The sequence below is a fragment of the Mytilus galloprovincialis genome, chromosome 1, assembly GCF_965363235.1.
Source record: "Mytilus galloprovincialis chromosome 1, xbMytGall1.hap1.1, whole genome shotgun sequence".
NCBI classification, from domain to species: domain Eukaryota; kingdom Metazoa; phylum Mollusca; class Bivalvia; order Mytilida; family Mytilidae; genus Mytilus; species Mytilus galloprovincialis.
Window position 1 is genome coordinate 122,398,636 of NC_134838.1, and position 23,519 is coordinate 122,422,154.

Consider the following 23,519-nt stretch of genomic DNA (forward strand, 5'->3'; position numbering starts at 1 on the left):
CTACATATTTGTTGTGTTGTGTTTGGTGTTTGAATTAGGGAGCTACCATTTGATTTTTAAAAAAAAAAAAGGCAGGACCGAACAGAGTGAAAAATAAAAAGGCAGGACAGAGATTACAGCTAAAAAAAAATGCAGGACAAAATTTTTCATCCTAGCCCCCCATAAAAATCAAATGGTATCTCCCTTACCACAGACAGTCGGTATTCCAAATTCCAATGTTGACAAATTAAACACCCTTACTGGCTGATAAGTATTTGTAGTCAAATGATGCAGAATAAGCACAGACAAAACAAAAAAGCACCTTGGAAATTTATTTTAGAAAGTGAAAGACCTGGATGCTTCATACCTTGTATGCAGAGATACCTTATTTTACAAAGTTTCCGTCTCTTATATGTCCATTGTTCTTGACTGCATTTTCATGATTCAGCGACTGCTTGCTAAAAAAATTGTTCTTTTGTCATGTGAATTTCTCACTTATTATGAGTATTAGAAAACTATATATTATTTTTAAAAGTATTTGGGTTCCTTGCAAAGCTTACATTTTCAACAGACAGGGTTTACCTGTCCTCGACCTCATTTTATGGATCGGTGATCAAGGTTTAAAATACATGATTGTGTCCTTTGTGTCAAATACATGTGGTGTATGTAATGATTGTTAAGGATACATGTCAATCTGGCAGGTTTCATCTGACCTGAAGTTTTTGTGTTTCGATCTGTTTTTCAAGTTCTTTAATCAATAATTCAACTGTCTTTGGTTTATGGAATGAATTTTGAGGTGTACATTTTGGTCAAGCCTGTATCATCTAACCTTGACCTCATTTTCAAGGTTCATTGGTCAATATTAGGTTTTTGTGCTTTGGTTGGTTGTCCAACTACTAGTAGCAGTAGGTCAGCTTTGTTTGGTGCATGGGACAATTGTTAGATATCTGGCAGGTACTATCTGACCTTGACCTCCTTTCATGGTTCATTTGTCAATGTAAATTGTTTTGTGTTTTGGTCCCTTTTTCAAGTTCTATTAGCAATAGGTCAAATATATTTGGTGTAAGGTGCACATGTCTGTTTTAGGTTGGTTTTCCAAATACTAATAGCAATAAGTGAGCTAAGTTTGGTGTATGGTACAATTGTAAAATGTCTTACAAGTATTATCTGACCTTGACCTCGTTTTCATGGTTCATTGGTCAATGATATTTTTTTTGTAATTTTGTCAGTTTATCAGATACTATAAGCAAGAGGTGGACAATATTTGGTGTATGAATGATTGTCATGATTGTATGGTGTACATGTCTGTCTGGCCATGACTCCATTATCATAGATAATGTTAAAAAAAAAAAAGGGGCGAAAGATACCAGAGGGACAGTAAACTCATAAATCTAAAATAAACTGACAAAGCCATTGCCAAAAAATAAAAAAGACAAACAGACAAATAATAGTAAACATGACACAACATAGAAAACTAAGACTAAGCAACACGAACCCCACCATAAACTGGGGATGATCTCAGGTGCTTCGGAAGGGTAAGCAGATCCTGCTCCACATGTGGCACCCGTTGTGTTGCTCATGTTATTGCAAACCCCGTAAATAGTCTTATCGGGTAGGTCAGATTCATGAAAGGGAAGGGGATTGTAGTTACGATGTAAGGAACATATCTAATATCAACTGTGAAATGGTTATTCCATAACGGTCAACCAACTTGTGATGGTGTCCGTAAAATTTTCACTATTTGGGACTCTTGGTTTAAGAGCTTCCTTGTGAGCAGCAACCCTCTATGAAGAAAATCATGATAGGAAATACAAGCAATGGAATATCATTTCAATTGGGAGATATATACCATATATGCAGGTGCTGCTGGAATGTTGCTACTTAGAAATGGAAAATTCACAATTGGAAAGCTGAAATCATCTCTTTTGTTGTAAAGTTTTGTTTTCAACCAACCCTCATTGTCAATTTCTAGATGTGTCAAGATATGAGGCCGACTTAACTGTTTCTGGTGTATCCTTTATCTCTAGTTCGATGGGATAGATGCATTCAACAGTCACCAAATTTTGAACTATTTAGTGAGAGAACTTCATCTATATAGTGGAAAGTAAATTTAAAGGATATTGCTAACTTCTTATCTTTCTTCCTAAGAAATTCCTGTATGAAGTTAGCCTCATAATAAGTTTATGTGATACTTGCAGTTGAACCTTTGTGTTACAGACTTTCAACATAAATTCAATAAGACAGACGGGACATTTCACCATGTGCACTCTGGTTAATCTTTTAGTCTTGCCAGTGTCCTTATGAATGATAAAAGCGCTTTGATACCACTGTGATATGACCGTGATGGTAGACCTAGTTAGAGACTTCATCATCGATAGAGATTTCTCTCTCATTCAATGAGATCATGTCTCCCAAAAAAGATGCACTTTTATAAAAAATATTTAGATTAGCATCTGCAAACCACTATTTTGCACAAATTCAGTCTACTCTAAGTAACAATGACCTTAGCCACAAAATCAATAGGGATCTTTATCTCATTAAATGTGACAATATATCAATGTTTATTAAAGCTTTTATCTGTGCTTTGTGTGAATTGTTTTTAGTGCTTCATACTGATATATTGAGTTAACTGCAACTGAATTTTACAGTTTGTTGTGCTGTTACACCACTGTCCTAGGTTAGGGGAGAGTTAAGCACTCACACACATGTTTAATTTAGATATAAAAAGGTATGGTATGAGTGCCAATGAGTAACAACTCTCTGTCAACGTAAGAAACTATAAAAATCAGCATAAAAATATACTAAATATCATTGGGACACTTCTGAAATGGCAATGAGATAACACCACAAAGTTGTTTAGCTTCATATTATGCCTTCAGAAAATTCAGTTGGAAATATCTAAAATCACCAAGACAGACAGTATAAATATTTGGATGATGCCTTCAATAGCATGGGTAGGCCTCATATCTTTGAAAAAGAATACCTTGCTAGTCAAAAAAATGTATTTATATATCAATCTCTAAATGGCTCTTAAAAATATGGGAGAGGAATACAAATTAACCATTTTGTTGTTGTTATGGCCTCACCTATGATTTTTTTTGGTTGAACAGCCTTTCCTATTTCAGAGAGCTATATCCAAATTAAGAGCACTTTATGGAGACAGAAGAAAACTGATTGATAGTTATTGATATTCCAGTCTTTAATGATAAAAACAGGAAATAAAAATAAAATTGCCAAAAAATTATCAAATGTATTACAACACCCCCTAACAAAAACGTCATGTACATGTAAAATGCTTAACAGATCTATTTGAAGTTCTTTTTCTATTTCTCCTTCTTTTTTTCTTCTTTTTCCTTCACTTCTTTCTTTTCATCTTCTGTCTTTTCTTCTGAGTGATCCTCATAACTACAATGTATATAAATTGGTGTTATAGAATTGACTTCAAATAGCTCTTTTGTACTATTCAAAAAAACTATATACGAAACTAACCTCAGCAGGAAAAATCAAAGTTGATCTTTTCCTTATTTTTGTAGTATACCAATTTCTCCTTTCAGTCATATTTACATGAAAAAGAGGTGAAGTTCAGGTGTGTCTATCAAATAAGAATGTCCTACATGGACAATGACATCTATCAATGTTTCTATAGACCTACTACTAATAGTACCATTGGAAGGAGCAGAGCCAATACCTCCAATTAAAAGCACTGTGAAGGTGAATTCTTTAAACTTCACTTGTTTGAGTAAATCTAATGTCTGTATTGCTCAATTTATTATTTTTTGAAAGTATAACTATCAAACTGTAAGTATAGCTATTGAAGTATAATTAACTAGAAGGGACTTTGCATTATTTTTTTTTATATCAGTACTTAATTAAATTTGTCCATTTAATTGAAATGTGATGTTTAACTGTAAATGTAAAAAAAATAAGTAACCTTGTTCAGATCATGTGACAGCATTTCCTTCATTTTATGGTATGTGTATACAGAACTTTGGACTCTGACCATTAGTTTTTTTTTTTGTATCTTCACCTACTTTTTGGGTCTAATGTGAAATGTAACAGAAGTTATGTTGAATATTTTGACCTAATACTTACTTGAACATGGCCTTGACCTCTCCCTTTAACAATGCGAGAGCAATTGGGATTCCTAGACAAGCTGGTACTAAATATAACAAGGCAGGCTGAAAAATATAAATGTAACATATAACCAGATGCTCTGCAGGGCGCAGCTTTATACGATCGCAGAGGTCGAACACTGAACAGTTGGGGCAAGTATGGACACAACATTCAAGCTTGATACAGGTCTGAATTTGGATTGTGATTAAATAGTTGACACAACATAGGTTTCTGACACAGAATGAATGTGGTCTAAGAACTTAAACTTAAAAGCTTTAAAAAATGTTTTTGGACATTTACCTATTATGGTCCAATATCCAATAATCTAAATACATGGTTAGATTCAGCATATCAAAGAACTCCAAGGATTCAATTTTTGTTGAAATCAAACACAAGTTTCATTTTGGACCCTGGTTTGGACCAACTTGAAAACTGGGCCCATAATCAAAAATCTAAGTACATGTTTAAATTCAGCATATCAAAGAACCCCAAGAATTCAATTTTTGTTGAAATCAAACAAAGTTTAATTTGGACCCCGATTTGGACCAACTTGAAAACTGGGCCCATAATCAAAAATCTAAGTACATGTTTAGATTCAGCATATGGAAGAACCCCAAGAATTCAATTTTTGTTGAAATCAAACAAAGTTTAATTTTGGACCCCGATTTGGACCAACTTGAAAACTTGGCCCATAATCAAAAATCTAAGTACATGTTAAGATTCAGCATATCAAAGAACCCCATGAATTCAATTTTTGTTAAAATCAAACTAAGTTTAATTTTGGACCCTTTGGACCTAAATGTAGACCAATTTGAAAACGGAACCAAAAATTAAGAATCTACATACATGGTTACATTCAGCATATCAAAGAACCCCAATTATTCAATTTTTGATGAAATCAAACAAAGTAAATGTTAGACTCTTTGGGCCCCTAATTCCTAAACTGTTGGGACCAAAACTCCTAAAATCAATCCCAACCTTCCTTTTATGGTCATAAATCTTGTGTTTAAATTTCATAGATTTCTATTTACTTATGCTAAAGTTATTGTGCGAAAACCAAGAAAAATGCTTATTTGGGCCCCTTTTTGGCCCCTAATTCCTAAACTGTTGGGACCAAAACTCCCAAAATCAATCCCAACCTTCCTTTTGTGTTCATAAACTATGTGTTTAAATTTCATAGATTTCTATTTACTTATGCTAAAGTTATTGTGCGAAAACCAAGAAAAATGCTTATTTGGGCCCTTTTTTGGCCCCCAATTCCTAAACTGTTGGTACAAAAACTCCCAAAATCAATCCCAACCTTCCTTTTGTGATCATAAACCTAGTGTTTAAATTTCATAGATTTCTATTCACTTAAACTAAAGTTATAGTGCGAAAACCAATGTGTCTTCGGATGACGACGACAACGCCGACTTGGCCTATATCTCGAAGTTTTCACATGTATCATATGAAATAACTTTTGAAAATGTATTCAGAGACATTCATTCTTTTAATAACTTGTCTTGTAATTTCCTACAAATAGCATTACTTTGCTTATTCATATAAAATAAATAACATTAGAGACAATGGTCTGAATAGAAGATCTAGATGATTTAAATTTTTAAGCATTGAAATATAAATTGATACTCTTAAAATCTAACAATTATGTACCACATCTTTTATAGAATTGCAATATCCATAAACTCTTTATAACTTATCAAAATTTAAAACAATCACACTAATCAATCAATTAACATTACCTGTGCATGCTTGAAGAAATGCATTACAAATATGGTCATTACTAGTCCCAAGAAGTAAGCAGCAAAACTAGCATAAAAATAGGTCCTTGATTCTTTCTTCTGACTGTAAAAAACAAAATCAACATTTAAATCTGCTCTTATAATGTGAACCCATTGTTTCTACAATATTCTTTATGATTCAATAAGTTTGATGGAGAATCTATTTTCTAACTGCAAATTTGCAAACAGACTGAAAGATTTTTTTTAGAACTTGATCTACTGTTGTAAAAAATTGCAAATTACTTATTTGCTATTCAAAACGTCCTGAGAAAAATAAAAAGTTCCAAACTTAACGTGAAATCGAAAACATAAATCCTTCAGAGTGTAAGGATGAGAATCTAACATTTACACTCCTATGGTCTTAAAATATAAATACTCTCTTGGTTGTCTCAATATCTTTATAACATAAAGTCTAAGTAAAGCTATAAATATTACAAGACTTAGACTTTCCTTATACCTTTATTAGTTATAAAGCTTCTAGGTGTAATTACTCTTACATATATCGGATCTATCTACAAATCTAGTAAAGCTTTAAATAGGTGGAATATCCCTATGTTTACTCTTTAATTAGGTGGAATATCTATGTTTACCCATTACATGTATATCTCAATAGTAAATTTTAAAGCTATAATCCAGAATATTTCATTATCTCATCAAGTGTAAAGGTTAAAAGTACAACAACTCGTGGGATATATAATAGTGCTATAAATACATTGAATATCCCTATACCTACCTAATATCGAATCTCAATAGTAAAGCTATAAATATCCCTGGGATAACTATGTCTCCCAGTCCTAACATGGCAAAGTTATTGGCTTCTAAGCCTTTCTGTAACAAGTCTTGTGGGAACACCACTGAAAACAGAAAATAAAAGCATCTAACAACCTTGTTGTTATTATACAACTAAAGTATAAACAAATTAAAACTTTAAAATTCTTTATTTGTTTATAAAATAATGTTTTTGTGATCCTGTAAAAAAAAATGGAATTATAAAGTTTGAATGCTTCTTTTAGCAATTTTATAGGGTTGTAAAAGCATTGACCACGCTCCCATTTTTAGAATGAAGCTCTTCTGCACGTCATACAAAATACACTTCAATTGCTCTTTTGTAGATTTAAAACATAAGATAACCAGTATTTCAGCAGTAGCAGAAATGAGGGCATCCATAAAATGATTAAATCTAAAAGCTCATCCCTAACATTATAAATGTCAAGTCGTATTTAATTTAATTTGGACAAGTGGTTTAAGTTTATCCCACAGTCAAATGACAGTCAGACTACAAACAGAAGAAGCCAATGGCAATAGGGAATCCGGTCGTTCCGGCCCCAAGTCGATCTGTCCCAAGTCAATCCGGCCAACGTCAATCCGGCCCCATAATAAATGATAAGGATTAAACTGTATAGACTTTTAATAAGTGGAATTTGTAAAAGGTATCAATGATGGATGACAACAAGTATGTCAAGTATGAATATAATGGAGTACCAGTAACATGAAATATTTTTAGTATATAACTGGTTCGTTATTCAACAATTGTTTGATGATTGTGAACTAAGGTTATGCCACTTGTAATCACTTAAATTCAATCAAATCCTGATTCATTAAAGTTACATAATCAACAAGGTCTTTATAGTTTGATCTTTTGGTACTTACATTTGATTGGTGCTTCAAAGGACTTAGCAACTGTCACCATAACATTGGTGCCAAACACCTGAAAAAGGAACAATGTACTAAATTAAAGTATGCATATGTAAAACACTTAGACATTACAAGTTGAAACTCTTCAGCTGGTAATACACATTGGGCACTATCTCAAGTTCTACAATGTACTTTATTAGGATATTTATTTAATCATGTCTTGTATAATTACAAAATTTGTCCTTAATTTAGTTAAGTTAAGCAACCTGTTAAACAATTAGCTTCAGCTTCAAAACTGCAACTGAAGAGGGGCAATTAATTATATTATCAAAAATGAACATTGGTTTCTGCAAAAAATAAATAACTCACAAATGCATTACTGGTAGTAAAATTATATGTGAAAAGAACCACAATTACCACCGATATTAATCATCACTTACCCAGAATATGTCATAGACAAAGAGTCCACCTAACAGTATGCACCCAGTGCTCACTTTGTTCAGTGACAAGAGTTCTACACCATTGATAGCAAATGCCAATCCAAACAGGTTGTTGGCAATCCAATGCTGAAGACAGAAAAAAGATCAATTCTAGGTAAATTGAGCTGCCATTTTAAGTGGACAGTCACATGCATAGTCTACTAATCTACAATTTCTATTTAGTATGACAAGGATAGACAAATTCATTCTTTACATTCATTGACTGTTTTGACAAATATTTTCCTAAACAAATTGTATTCAGAATCAATTAAAACTTAATGAAAATTCTTTTTATCCAAATTACAGAGAAATCTCTGCCATTTTGCAAAGAGAATATTTGGAAATGTTTTTGCATAAATTGTCTTGTTTAAAAACTGTAAAAATTTTACTATAACTGAAGAAAGTTTTCAGTTATCATTTTCACTTACCTTTTTGACAAGATACCAAATGCCAATAAGTCCACAAATGACTAGACTAACTATATCTTTTCTGTCAAACATGTAATTTAACAGCTCTGAAAAACAAACATAAAACTATTGATCAAACTTATTATTGAAGGGTGAATTAACTTATTTTTTCAAAGTCTACAAGAGCAACTGTTATACAGTAGACCCCCTCCTAAACCAGTAATTTGCAGTAAATGTAGACTTGAATTAAATCAAGTGGACATAATGTGTGTCTTTTTATTGCTATGAGATATCCTTTACTGAAACAACAATTACAGGAAGACTGCTAAAACAAACTTTTAAAGGCCTTATAAATGGGAGACACCTTTCATATTAATAAAATAAGGAAACTTTTATTCATGAAAGAACTAGGGAAAACTTGAAGCCTCAGGTTAACTCATCAATTTTATTTAGAAAATATATTCACTTGCTTATATTGGGTCCCATTAGCCATAGGGTTTAAGCTTTACATGGGATTGGCAGATTTTTGTAAGTGTGACATGTGAAAGTCAAAATTATTAAGCGTGAAAACAGGAAACAATTAACAAAGTTGAACTGTGTGCATTATTATTACAATGATAAGCGCAATATAGAATCTGACAAAACAATAAGCAGGATCCAGGACCCCTTATTCACTTTCTTTAATCAAGTTCCCATTGTATAGTATATTTGTTGTGGACATGTAGTACTATACTTTTGTTGTAGAGAAATAGATGTAAAATGTTTGTCTTACCTTCTTTCTTCTCTTCTTTGCCTTGTGTGAATATCAGGTGGTAATCCATATTTGGAAATGAAGGTGGGATGAATTTTGATATGATTGGACTGAAAAATAACAAATGTATGATAATTGCCTTGTATGGTATTTGGTCATATCAGTCAGATAGATTTGTCACATCAAAAATAAAATTACAATCCTTTCAAAAAGTAGTTTAATTTTCATACTTTTTCAAAATTTTCATACATTTCACTTTGGCACCTTTGGTCATTCAAAAACCACAAAGAATAACAAGGATTTTATAAGATTTTCAAGTATTTCTTTCTTAACTATTTGTCATAAAATTATGAAAAGAAAAAGAGGGGTTATCAGGCAAAATGTTTAATGTGACTATATGCCATTGGATAAAACCAGAAAAGAAAAGAAAAAGTTACCAGACAAAAATTTTAATGTGACTATATGCCATTGAATAAAACAAGAGGATTCTGAAAAATCAGACAAACAAGTCAAAAACATGACATGAGAATAAATATTTATAATTAAACTAGAAATAAAAAACTCATACATACGTTCCAATGTGTGCTAGAGCCATGACCCCAAGTAAGAAGAAATAAAACGTCAGTAATAAGTTAATATAGTCTTTAGAAAATATCTGAAAAACAAAAAAGTTTTATACAAGCAAGACATATGCAGTTTTACAATGTAACTTGAAAACTATAAGTAAACAAGTAAATTATACATAAAGTGTTAACAGAACTTTCTTAAATTGTGCTTCACCAACATTATATTATTACATATAACAAACTGTTGATATTAATTTAACCATTCAGTGATATTGTTTGCCTTAAATTACTGGAGAGTAAAGGCTTTTTCCCCTGGAGAACAATCCCAATTTGAAAAAAAAAATCGCTTAAAATTATTCCCAAAAAAAGACAACTTTTTTCCCTTATAGTGCAGCCTCAGGAGTAATTGTGCGTAAATGCAAACTGAAAAACACTTATTTATACATTTTTTTATGCATAAAACGACTATGTGCAGATTTGAGGTTCTATTTATGTATCTTCACTGACAATAAGGGGTCTTAATTCAAATGAGGGTTTACCTCTTTAAAGGGGTTCTGCAAATTGAAGTTCCAGTCATATTCATGATTTATAATTAATTTCCCAATTTAATAAAAATGACACATATTTTCCCAATAAAAAAGGGTAGAAGTAGTTTTTAAAAAAAGCAAACAATATCACTGGCCATTCTGACATTCACTGGTGCATCTTGTTTATTCAAAGGAGTTAGTTCTGTAAAGGCCATATTTGGCCCAATTTTTAAAATTATATGTTACACGATAAAAAATGTTGATGAAAAGACATTCCAAATTTCATATTGGAAATACATGTACAATGTCTGTCATAAATAGAGAGATGCAAATTTTACAAATTTGTCATGATTTCAACATAATTCAGGCCTAGGAACATAGAGTGAAAGTGTCAACAAACTACATATTCAAGTAAAATGTCATCACAAACAGTATGTTAAAAGATCTTATCTATTGACTCATGGGCTCTTTGTTTCCTGTCCAAAAAAACAATTGGTCCATTTTCATTTAATTTTTGTAGAAAACCATAATGAGTGCTATTTGTGACAAAGTGAAGGTAAGTTTTTTAACAAAAGACATATTTCCAGTCTAGTCATTGTATAAGTGATGTTGATCAATAAGAGGATTTAAGGGCCTCAACATACTCCTTTCTGACTACTTGATTTGATTCAGACCCCAAATCTTACCCATAAGTTTATCTTGTTTTCCAGTTATATAATCTAGGACAATAAAGATGTGTATACCATATATCAAAATGTTCAGAAATCCCTGGTAACAATTGTATGACTGGCATAGGGGTTAAAGTATATATATTCTGGTACATTGGTACATTGTATATACAAAATATAAAGTACAAAAGAGGCTTTTTCATGGAGAATATGGGGAGGTGGACAGAAGGTTTCATTTTCAAAAGATGACATTTGGAAACCCCATTTATGCTCAGATTTTAGTGTATCATTCAACAGCTGCTTCCACTTTGACCTCTATAACCAATAATCAATAGGGGTCTTCCATGCTATTCTTTAACCCAATGTTGTAATCCTACATGTACCAACAATGACCAAGTATGGTACACGTTGGACATACATGTACAGTTAAAAAAAGAACATTCATCAAATAAATTTTGGATTCCAATTTTCTATCTAAAAGCAGATGCTGTGACTATGACCTTTATTATTAGAATCAAATATTTTATAGATATCTTCCTTACTATACATATATGTGGCATTATGATTTATCAAACAAAGTTTGGTCAAAGTTTAACATATGGTTCAAAAGAAAACATAGGAAAAAAAACATCAATTTCAGTCTATAAATAGGGGTTGCAGTAACCCCATCAATTGGTGAATTATCAAACCATCATTTTTTTTTAATTTTGAAAAAACTTTGTATGGTTCAAAAGAAACCAAATTGTGCAAAAATATCAGTCTGTCAATGGCCTTAATAGCTTGACCTTGACCTTTGTCTTTATGACCCCAAAATTTATAGGGCCTTCATTACTCTATGCAGCATTATTTAATCAAGTTTGGTACAGTTGAATATTTATGTAGTCTGATAAGAATATTTTGACAACAATATTTAATTCAGCATATCAATTGCTGCTTTGACCATGACCTGTTGTCCTCTTCTGACCCCCAAAAATCACTTGACTACAGAACTTCCCCACTCCACGGGGCATTATAAAACCAAGTTTGGGAATATACTTTTTTAGCTAATAAGGTATAGCCAAAATGACCATTAACATGACAGCACCTTTACCTTGGCTTTCTCTACATATGTTGAACATGTACTAGGTGTCTATTTAAAATGTGCCAAAAGATATACAACATTGTGACATAAGATCCAATACATAAAAGGTGCATGTACTATCATGACTATCAGATGAACCTACCTGGAATACTAAATAAATACCAAACAGTGTACAACTAGCAATAACAGGAAACATTGCAGCATCTTTACCAGTCATTGTTTCAGGTTTTTCTCCAGATTCCTATAAAACATGAAAATGATATAGAATTAAAAATAGTCAATATCAGATAATTTCAATCATTGTTGTCAATGATTATTATGGGCTTTGACAAGACCCAGCTAAATCAAAGAGTGAGGTATCCGGTCGTTCCGGCCCCAAACCGATCCGGCCCCAAGTCAATCCGGCCCAAGTCGATCCGGCCCCATAATAAAATATGAATAAACTATATTCACTATATGGAGGAATTTGTCACAAATTTGAACAGTATAAACGGAATCCAATTAGGAGCAAATATAAAATCGGCGCAAATGAAAAAAATGAAATCGGCGCAAATGAAAGAATGAAAATTTAAAAAATCGGCGCAAATGTCATACGCCCGTTTAACCAAATCATTAGTCTATAATTGGTTTGTTTATTCAACAATTGTCTGATGATTGTGAACTAAGGTAATGCCAATCGTAATCACTTAATTCAATCAAATCATGATTAACTAAAGTTACGTAATCAACAAGGTCTTAATTTTATAGTTTGATCCTTTGGTTTGTTATACTCATCTAAAGAAAATATTTTTCAAAGGCCTTTTTTATTTTTTTTTAACGTACACCTTTTACATTATAATAAAAATCATAAACATTTATGAATTACAATTAATATATATCTTTATTTTTATTCCTTTTAAATATATTTTTTATTGGGGACGGATCGACTTTACATATGGGCCGGATCGACGTGGGACGGATCGACTTGGGCCGGATCGATGTGGGGCCGGATCGACCCGAAAGCAAAGAGTGATATGGTGTTCATTTGTATCAAAAGATTTAAAATTATAACTTTAATATTACATGTACAAGTACCATTGCACTCAAAAGAACTCCCATGGCATTGAAGTCACAAACACAAATCTGCTTTAATGGCTAACCTACATGAAATGTATGTATTGTCACATAAGGAAGTGCACATATGTCACTTAAGGAAGTATGTAAAGAGTTCTGGTAATGGGCTTTATGCAGCAGCCTCTTATTATATATACATGCTATACAATTACATGTCTCTACAATTAGCAGGGAAATATACACAGCAAACATGTTTGAAATCCTAGAGTTAGTCTCAAGAGTTACCCTTTACACTGATAATTATGATTCGTTTGTTTAGAACTGGGATTATTATACTCATTGATGTAACGCTTTCCAGTCGTTAGTATAATAGTTCCAGTTTAGAACAAATAATCAGAACTTGGTAAATTTATAGTCCATATGTCACCAAGTCATACTGCCTAAAGAGGCATGGACAGTTATTTCTAGCAGACTTTTTGTAGTCAAACTTCAGTATTTTTCATCCAATTTCAATTAAATCTGTCATCATTGAGAAATAATGAAAAAAATAATGCCAGACAAAAATAAAATACAACATATGTCAATCTACCTTCTGGTCCTTGTGATATTTCACTGAGCGGAAAGCTCCTACAAAGATCGGGAAGATTGCCATTAACAGTAAACTTCCATATGCAACCGCCATTCCTTCTGGGGTTGCCGGAATTTTCGCTGTAGCATTTACAGCTGTGTCATTTCCAGTAATGTTTACAACCGGTGCTTCACTCACGCTGTCTGCCATTTTTAGAGTAAAAATTGAATGACTACTTCCGGTAAACGTCAGCAAACATAAATCGGAAATTCCCTTTTTCTACTAGAGTTATCTTTCTTTGATTAATACCAAAACTAAGTACTATCTGGAATAATACATTCTGATTATGGCCCGAGAAGAAAGTTATTTCGTAGTTCTTTTATTTTAAACAATAAATTAAAAAATAGCACCTGGGGGGGGGGGGGGGAGGGGGGGTCTAAAATTCAGTTTGACAGTTTTTTAGATATACTATTTTTTTTTACCGGCTTTTGAACTAGACTTTACATAAAGATTTAGCACCCAAATTAATTTTAACATGTAATTTTACCCCTTACCTTAATTCTTCATGCATGATATACTCAAGAAATTAATTGGGATAAGTGTAAAAAAAAAAAGCAAGTTGTACACTGTTTTCTCTAGGGACTATATTCGATCATAACTGTGTCCTGTGACCTTATGTATCTGATATTAGTATACTCTTCCCAGGAAATATGTATTCTATTTATTTACATATTTAGGATGATATCTAGTTGTTATTAAACAAAAGAAAAAAGGAACTTTATATTAGAGTCGTAATAACCTGAGACTACTATAAGTTATAGTTATGACCAAACTAAGTCGGTATATATCATTAAATCTGCTCGGCTTGATGACCCTTATATTTTAAAAGTGTTATAGTAGTCTCAGGTATAACTTATGGTCAAGTCTGTTTTAATGACAGGTTGATGATCAGCAAAACAAAACAGAAAATATTTCAAAAAAATGTTGAAACTAAAATCAAATACATTTCTTAAAGGGGCACTAGCTACGAGATATATAAAAAATCTAAAGTTTGATTTTTTTTTCTGTTCAATCAATAATGAAAGTGAAATAGTGAAATAACAATTCGCTTTTTGCAGGCAAAAAGGTTCAATTTTGTCAAATTACGCTAAGAAACATTGATAATTAGTAATTCACTTGCAAGTGAATGAGTCGACCTCTTTAAATCCGTATTCATGTGAACTTCAATTTAACCCCTAGATAGAGTTTGACAACGCATGCATTGTACGTGTACTGGTTTTTTACAGAAAAAGAATGTCAACAATGAAAGTGAAACTACGGTAAATCATTTGATTACTAATTCGATGCACATAAAATCATTCTTATACGGTTAAAAACAATGAGAAACACCTATTTTTAATCTATAAAATAAAATCAAACAGTCCTATAAAAATCCAATTGCACGTGTTGGTTTAATCTATTCATATCTTTATTTATGTTTACATCGCTTATATGGTCATCTGAGGTCAAATCGATAGGTAATTAGATGGTGTCTGGACTAAAATACACACGAAACGAACCTATATATTATCTATCACATGCTCTGTAAACTGTTTATTTTAGACTTTTGATAGTTTGAATAAATGTTTTACATTGTTATAAATCAAATATGAGAATTTGAGTCAAATCGGTGACCATGAATTTGACAGCTAGTGCTCCTTTAATTAATTCATTTTAAGCAGTCACCTGACCCGAAGGACCAAGTGAGCTTTTCTCATCACTTGGTGTCCGTCGTCCGTCGTCGTTAATTTTTACAAAAATTTTCTCCTTTGAAACTACAGGACCAAATTTATCAAAGCTTGGCCACAATCATCATTGGGGTATCTAGTTTAACAAATGTGTCCGATGACCCGGTCAACTAACCAAGATGGCCGCCATGGCTTAAAATAGAACATAGGGGTAAAATGTAGATTTTGGCCTATAACTCTGAAAACCAAAGCATTTAGAGCAAATCTGACAGAGGTAAAAATTGTTTATCAGGTCCAGATGAATCGGACAACCCGTTGTTGGGCTGCTGCCCCTGAATTGTTAATTTTAAGGAAATTTTGTCGTTTTTGGTTATTATCTTGAATATTATTATAGATAGAGATAATCTGTTAACAGCAATAATGTTCAGCAAAGTAAGATCTACAAATAAATCAACATGACCGAAATGAGCAGTTGACCCCTGAAGGAGTTATTGCCCATTACAGACAATTTTTAACATTTTTAACAATTTTTCGTAATTTTTTGTAATCTTTTACAAAAATCTTCTCCTCTGAAACTACTGAGACAAATTTAAGCAAAACTGTCCACAATCATCATTAGGGTATCTAGTTTAAAAAATGTGTCCGATGACCTCGCCCGCGAATCAAGATGGCCGTCATGGCCAAAAAACAGTACATAGGGTAAAACGAAGTTTTTGGCTCATATCTCTGAAACCATTTTAGAGCAAATCTGATGGGATAAAATTGTTCATTAGATCAAGACGTATCTGCCCTGAAATTTTCAGACCATTCAGGCAACCCGTTGTTGGGTTGCTACCCATGAATTTGTAATTTTAAGAAAAATTTGCAGCTTTTGGTTATTATCTTCAATAATATAATTGATAGAGATAAACTGTACACAGCAATAATGTACAGCAAAGTAAGACCTACAAATCAGTCAACATGACCAAAATGGTCAATTGACCATTAATGGAGTTATTGCCCTTTATAATCAATTTTTAACAATTTTCATATATTTTGTTGTAAATTTTTACAAAATATTTCCCTCTATAACTACTGGGCCAAGTTCATTATAGATAGAGACAATTGTAAGAAGCAAGAATGTTCAGTTAAGTAAGAGCTACAAACACATCACCATCAACAAAATAAAATTTTGTCATGAATCCATATGTGTTCTTTGTTTAATATGCTCATAGACCAAGGTGAAGGACACAGGCTATCTCTAGTTTTAGTTTAAAATTAAAACATTATAAACCGATTTGCAGTTTCTTGATATAAAAAAAGAGATATTATTACATTGTTTATAACAAAGTTTCTAGTGGAACATATATACACGTTGACATACATGGCAAGTTTACTTAAACGTTACGCACGGTAATGCGTTCGGATTAAAATTATCTTATAATATTTTTTAGAACAGAAACTATTCGCCTATACAAAAACAATCCATCAACATGCATATATCTACAGAAAGGCCTAGACGTGATTTTCTTATTCTAACTTAATTTTATAAATTTGTGTACTATACTTTTATTTAATGGATCACACAAATCGCACTTTTGCGTTAATAATCTCTTTTCCAGAGTAACATTTTCAGATTAAATAAAATGCATTTCCCTATGTTTGGTTTTATCTTTATATTCTGCTTCATGAAAAAGATTGTTCTACATTTGAAATTTGGTAAATCAACTTCCCACTAGATTTTATTCTGATGTTTTACCTGTTTTTTGGCGTTGGCTGAAATTTGAAGCAAATCCTTAACGAAATATTCAACAGAGGTATCCGTCTTTATGTGTTAGAGAGAAATGAATCTAAATTTCGAATTCCATTATTATACTATAATATAATTACATCATATCAAAACTATACTCAAGAGAAAGTTCTGTACAAAAATATGCATTTCCAAAGTTTCAAATGTAGAACAATCTTTTTCATGAGGCAGAATATAAAAATAAAACCATTCGTATATGCGAATGTTTTTATTTTTGAGAAGCGCTTTCTTCCTAGCTGGCTTGCAGGTTTTCAAATTTGACTAGCTTTTTGTAACAAGAACTTTAAAATAAAGAAGCAGGATCTAATGATGGTCATAGGTGATTCAAATTATCACAAGTTGGCAATGTAATTCCAATATCTATACAACTAAATTTCATTGAGGCGCAACTCCTCAGAAACCATACTAAGTCGGATATTTTACATGACGTATAAATGTAGTTTTTACGATCATCAATGCGTTTTTGAAAGTTAACAGTCGGTGTAATTATTTTAAACCGATATAGCATGTTCTTGAGGGGTATTTGACTTACGGCTCGCGAAATTTTAATTTACTGACATAGGTACACGTGTAATCGACCTCAATGGAGTAAACCAGATTGTCTGGTGTTTTATCGAGCCATGTTTTATCGAGCCAGGTATGATATAGACCTCGATAGACACAATCAGATTCTCCAGTGAATGTTCGACTGGTGTTTTATCGAGCCAGGTGTGTATTCGACCCCGATAGACTAAACCCGAGTGCCCAGATGTTTTATCGAGCCAGGTATGTATTCGACCTCGATAGATTAAACCAGAGTGCCCAGATGTTTTATCGAGCCAGGTATGCTATAGCCCTCGATAGACATAATCAGATTGTCCAGTAATTGTTCGACTGGTGTTATATCGAGCCAGATATGTATTCGACCTCGATAGACTAAACCAGAGTGCCTAGATTTTTTATCGAGCCAGGTATGCCATAGCCCTCGATAGACACACTCAGATTGTTTAGTAATTGTTCGACTGCTGTAGCACATATTGCTCTGAAATATGCGAGATTGGTTTGGTAAATCGCAAAACCTAAGTTAACGATTTGCTCTTCAGGCAATGTGTAGTTCGTATTTGTACCGATTTCTATGGTTAATTAAATTTTTAAATATCTGAGTTACAGTTTGTTTGATTATAAATTTCCTGTAAACATGCTGTGCAACATATTTTTACTGGTTTACTATAAGCTATGAATGTTTACAACACATGATTAATTAACACAACAAATACCCGTAGTTTCGGATCATTTATTAGACGAGGCAGTCGTTTAAACAAGCTTACAATGATGAGTCTATTTCACGCTTTTTGCAGATTCTCTTTTGCTTTACATCTTTTACAATGTAAATATTTCACATCTGTTGTCCGTCCTCACCTATTCCTAATAATTTTTCGTTGAATATTAGGTACGGAGGTGGAACGTTACCGGTTCGAGATTCATTTAGCAGACTTGTAGTACACAAAAGTGATCAAACGTACTCAAACTGCTTCATTTAATTTGACAAAAGATCATACGTCACGCGCAATTTGTACCGTAGTTTTACATAAGAGAAAACCATCAGCTTTTTGCTGTGCGCCGCTTTAACAAAATGTTGATCTTGGTGATGAATTATATTTGCATACCTCTACGGCGAGTTTAGACACAAAGTGAGCGAAATCGTCAGCTGTCTATTAGGCTATGTAAATTAAAATGTCAAGACTGTAAATGTTATTACATAGAAAATACCTATGTTTCCTGTACCAACTGTGCAAACAGCTGCTAATTGTTGGTCTAATTATGATTACGTCTTGATACGTATCTTAATTAACCGTGTCTGTCAAACTACTCTGACTATTTGTAAAGTAAATGATCTGAGAAAATATAATGAGTTAATGAATGAGTTTTCTGTTAATGAAAAATATTTGTTTTACATTAAGAAAGCATATAACTGTTAGCCAGAAACTCTAATATCCGTACATGAAAAAAGCAGTATTTTTTTGTCAAAAAATTATCATTTGCTGGTTGTTAGAGAATCGTTTGTCACATCGAGTCGCTATATAATAGATTTTATACTTTGAAGCCTTGGGTTTTAAAAATATTAAAAGCATTTGACTTGTAATAAAAACGCTGTAACAAAACTTGTCTCAGAATATCAATTAAACCGAAATGCATTTTACAGAAAGAAACGATGAGGTTGCCAAATAATGATTAAGTGTACAAAATTGAATTGGATAAACGAGACAATTCATGCATATACATTTGTATCTTCATTTTAAATTTCCTATCGGACAATTATGAGCCGTTTAAAACATAACAATGAAAGAAGTCAAAGAAGTTAAACAAAATTATCTGAGCCACCCTTCTAGATTTGCTAATTTTCAAGGCTCTTTGACTGCAGCAAAGTCAGTTTTGATTTATACCACTTAACGATTATCACTGCCGGTGTAGAGACTCTTAGACTTTGATAGTCTCCGCTATTGCAGCAAATTTATGTCGTATCATAGATTTCTATACTCATTATTAGCTGATATTTTTTTTATATTTGTACAAACGAAGGAACACACACCATAAAGACAAAGTTGACATTTTCGAATCCCTTGTTTTGGATCATCTTTCAATTTTTGTAATATGCATTCCCGATGAAGATTGAATTTAGTGCTTCGATCACAGAAAATACGGTAGGTTTGACTTTTCCCCTATATCACATGTTCACGATTCATTGTAAAAATTACTCAATCAACACCTCAGTCAATTTTGTTGCAACTCACGAATTCTTCCAAAATAGAAGGGAAACGCATGTATTTTAAATAATTCATTCATTTATTGCCGGCTAAAAATATTTAAAATGATGAAAATGAAAATAGAATAAGCCATCACAGTTTCCCATAATTCTTTATACACTTACAAGGTCAAAAGTCAAAAAGATGTTACACCATTGTTCCATGTTATGGTAGGGTTGAGGGCTCACAAACATGTTTAACCCCGCTGTATTATGTATTTGCCTTTCCAAAGTCAAGAGCTTGAATTCATATACTATACTATACTTAGTCTCATGATTTATAAATAAATACTCGACCGAGAAAAGATTGATTGATTGTTGTTTGCTTAAAGTTCACTGAAAAAAATGGCTGAAAATTACAGATAAAAGCGAAGCTTCGGACCTTTTCTGCTTCGTGATTTGATTATTTTTTACAATATATTACAAACAGTAAACAGGTTGTATGCATCCATTGCTTTCCTTGAATTAGTGACTTGACAAATTGTGTATGGTCAAACTCAGTATGAAGATGTGTCTAAATTACATTCAATAGAAATATAAAAGATAATTCTTTTAATTGCATATATATTTTTTTGTAAATACATTTGTTGTACAAAATTCACATAATTATCAGTCTGCGAAAATTAACCAAAATCAAATATCAACAGCAAAAATAGTCGTTTTCTTGATTTGGATACTTCAATTTCAATTTTCTAAACTTGCAATAAAAGAGACGATTTTTCGTTCCCTACATAATTATTTTTCGTTGCTTTGAATAGTGATGTTACTCTTATGTCTTCTTATGGTGTGTATATTTCCCACTCGTTTGTTATTTCCCGGTCTTAAATAACATATTTGTTTCAATTAACATAATCTATGTAAAACCGATAAATCCTTTTCTTAGAGTTTTCGTTTCAAAAGCCACTTATAACCTTTATTTTAATGTCTGATAAAAAGATTTTTGAAAATTACGTTATACCCGGAGAGAGCTAATTACTAACGGAATATCACATCTCATTTTTACGGTGCATGGTGTTGTTTAAAGAGCTAGTAAACTCGGATACGATCCAGATAAACTTATTTCGATCCATCATTTTTGTTTTTCGTTTTATTGTTTTGTCGTCAATCATGCCGGTCAAGTATTTAAAGGTAAAATAACCATCTTCTTGATATGCATGCCAGGAACCAGTATTGCAATGATTGTTGTTTGTTGCGGTCTGCGTGTTTGTTTTAGTATACTATAATATAATAAACATACTTCGAGCCGTTAAATTTTATATATTGTTTCAGTCATGTCGGGTTTTAGAACTTATTATAAGGTATCGTTTTTTTTTACATTGTTGAAGGTCGTACGTTAATCTCCTTTTGTCACTTGTGGATAAGTATCTCACCAGCAATCATACCACATCTCCTTAATTTTATAAAACAAAACAAAACAATTAAAATATGTTCAAATAAAAAGATAGAAGAAAAAAAGCACACAGACACATACGAACACAGAAGACGAATCAAAAAGGAAAACTGAACTAAGCTTACACAACCAAGGGTAACGCCTGGTCCTAATTTAGGAACTGGGAGATATAATGTAAAGTTTGAGTATTTTTTTAGAATTTAATATTCATGAATTAAGCTTTTGGGCTGTATTCACCAGTGCATTATCGAGTGGACCATTTGCATGGTAAGTGAAGTACAGTTATGACATGACTATGACACGGTGTCTCCATCTGATATCCGGTACTACACAGCTGTTGTATGTTCATTCTCTTATAACAATTCAATTTACTAATAGCTAATGTTTAAGAGAACAATTTTCCGCCACTAGATTCCTATTCATGGTCTAAAGCTAATCCCTGTTGTAGTAGGAACAACGTTATCTATTAACTACCCTTATTGAGTCAATTTTCTGAAGTAGCCAGGCTTAAGTAATCATTGGAAATCTTTTGGTATAACAATAATCAAATCTACAATTGATATCGGGTGAGAATGGAAAATTGTTTATTAACAGAGAAGGCTGAGAGAACAACAATCCAGCAGGCAATTTATTCATCCGTTTATCCACAGGCAAAGCATAGATGTAATTAGTATGAAATGTAACGCGATAAATAGGAAAATATTAGTTGAAGTGGTTGTCTCTGTGGTGAATGAAGTGGTTTTATTCCTGTCAGTATCTTTTGTCGTATCGAGACAAATCCATTTGTTATTCAACAAAGCCCCAGGTTAAACTTTATAATGTATATTATGAAGTTGCAAACTAATTTCTGAAAATGCTTTAATTCTTAATGACGTATTGTAAGATTAGTTTAATAAATTCAATTTACAAGACGAATATCAAAATTGATTTGTTATGCATATTTCATATGACACTTTTGAAAATAATTAATGCATTCAGCATTAAGAGTACTTCCTATATTCGATAAAGCATCAAAGAGAGTCTGTCGTTGATTTTGAAAAGAGAAAATAATGTAAAACGCTACAGCTATAATATTAACATTTGACAAATAAAATAAAATAAGAAAAACTCTTCATATTCTGACATTCAATAAGCAAATTTCATAGACAGTGAACAAACATCTCCGTATCTATATTAAACTGTTAATGGAAATATTAACAATAGGAGATAATAAGGTAATGGACAGCAACCTAACGATATCAACAATATACAAAAAATACAGTATGTCATTCTATTAAACCGACTAATTCAGTTAGCGATACTCCACGACCGATTATTTTTATCATTATTAAAATATTTCACACACACCCACACTATAATCGTTTCAGCTTTATGATTTCATTTGTCTCTCAATAAATTCACTTCAGCGCATATATACATGTTTGACCTTCTAAAACATTTGGCGCTGATCTGGCACACTTAATAAAAGAAAACACTGTCTTTTAATGAGGTAAATGTGTAGTTTTATTGACTTTTGAAAAACTGATATTCACTGAGGCCAACGGCCGAAGTGAATATCAGTTTTTAAAAAGTCAATTAAACCACATATTTACCGAAACAAAAGACAGTAATTGTTTTATTCCATATTCCGAGAGAAATGTATGTAATGGCAATTATTAACCAAAACCAAATGTACATCAATCGTTTTTTTTTTACCAAAATAGTGCAGGTAAAAGCATGCGACGTTATGCACGGTGAATATCCTTTTTCCGCAGGTGAATATGCTTATTTATTCAAAATTCCATTCATATAGAAAAACTTACTAAAGTTTTATCAATATGGAATAATGCTCATCATTATACACATGGTTAAAGGTTATTCACGGAAGCATTAAGTGATGTGGTGAAAATAATTTAGGATAAAACACAAAAATTCGAATGTCCCTACACCTAGTGCAAATAATTACAGAATTCTAAAATGCTCATGCAGTTTGCCCATAGTGACTTATTTTTTTATACTCGAATTAGTTTCAGCTAATATTCTTAGAATCATTTTGTTTGTTGGACTATCTGTTTATCTTGTAGATTAGTTTATGATTTTTTTTAGTAAGAATTATTTGTTATGGCGGTTTTAAAGCGATTTAAACAGTGTTATTACTAAATATTTAGGCATGTGGTTAGATGAACATTTAACGTTCGACAAAGCCGTACGTGAACTATCAAAATCAGCGAGCAGAGCACTCGGTGC

At 32.2% G+C, this 23,519-nt stretch overlaps 1 protein-coding gene across 1 annotated transcript; it reads right to left on the reverse strand.

Annotated features, from left to right (window-relative positions):
• Positions 1-3,153: 3,153 nt before the first annotated feature.
• Positions 3,154-13,837, reverse strand: LOC143056349 (signal peptide peptidase-like). Its single transcript, XM_076229440.1, has 11 exons — positions 13,627-13,837; positions 12,127-12,225; positions 9,715-9,797; positions 9,164-9,252; positions 8,413-8,498; positions 7,946-8,071; positions 7,521-7,578; positions 6,604-6,724; positions 5,832-5,934; positions 4,072-4,157; positions 3,154-3,384 (listed from the first exon to the last, which is right to left on the reverse strand). Exons 1-11 carry the CDS (start codon positions 13,813-13,815, stop codon positions 3,303-3,305), a joined length of 1,122 nt encoding a protein of 373 aa, XP_076085555.1. The 5' UTR covers positions 13,816-13,837; the 3' UTR covers positions 3,154-3,302.
• Positions 13,838-23,519: the final 9,682 nt, after the last annotated feature.

Coding starts and splice junctions, on each gene's coding strand:
- LOC143056349 (XM_076229440.1), bottom strand. CDS start 13,815: ATGGCAGACAGCGTGAGTGAAGCACCGGTTGTAAACATTACTGGAAAT. Junction 8,499..9,163: donor CAAAGAAGAGAAGAAAGAAG/GTAAGACAAACA, acceptor TTTGTTTTTCAG/AGCTGTTAAATTACATGTTT. Junction 7,579..7,945: donor TTGTCTATGACATATTCTGG/GTAAGTGATGAT, acceptor TTCCTTTTTCAG/GTGTTTGGCACCAATGTTAT.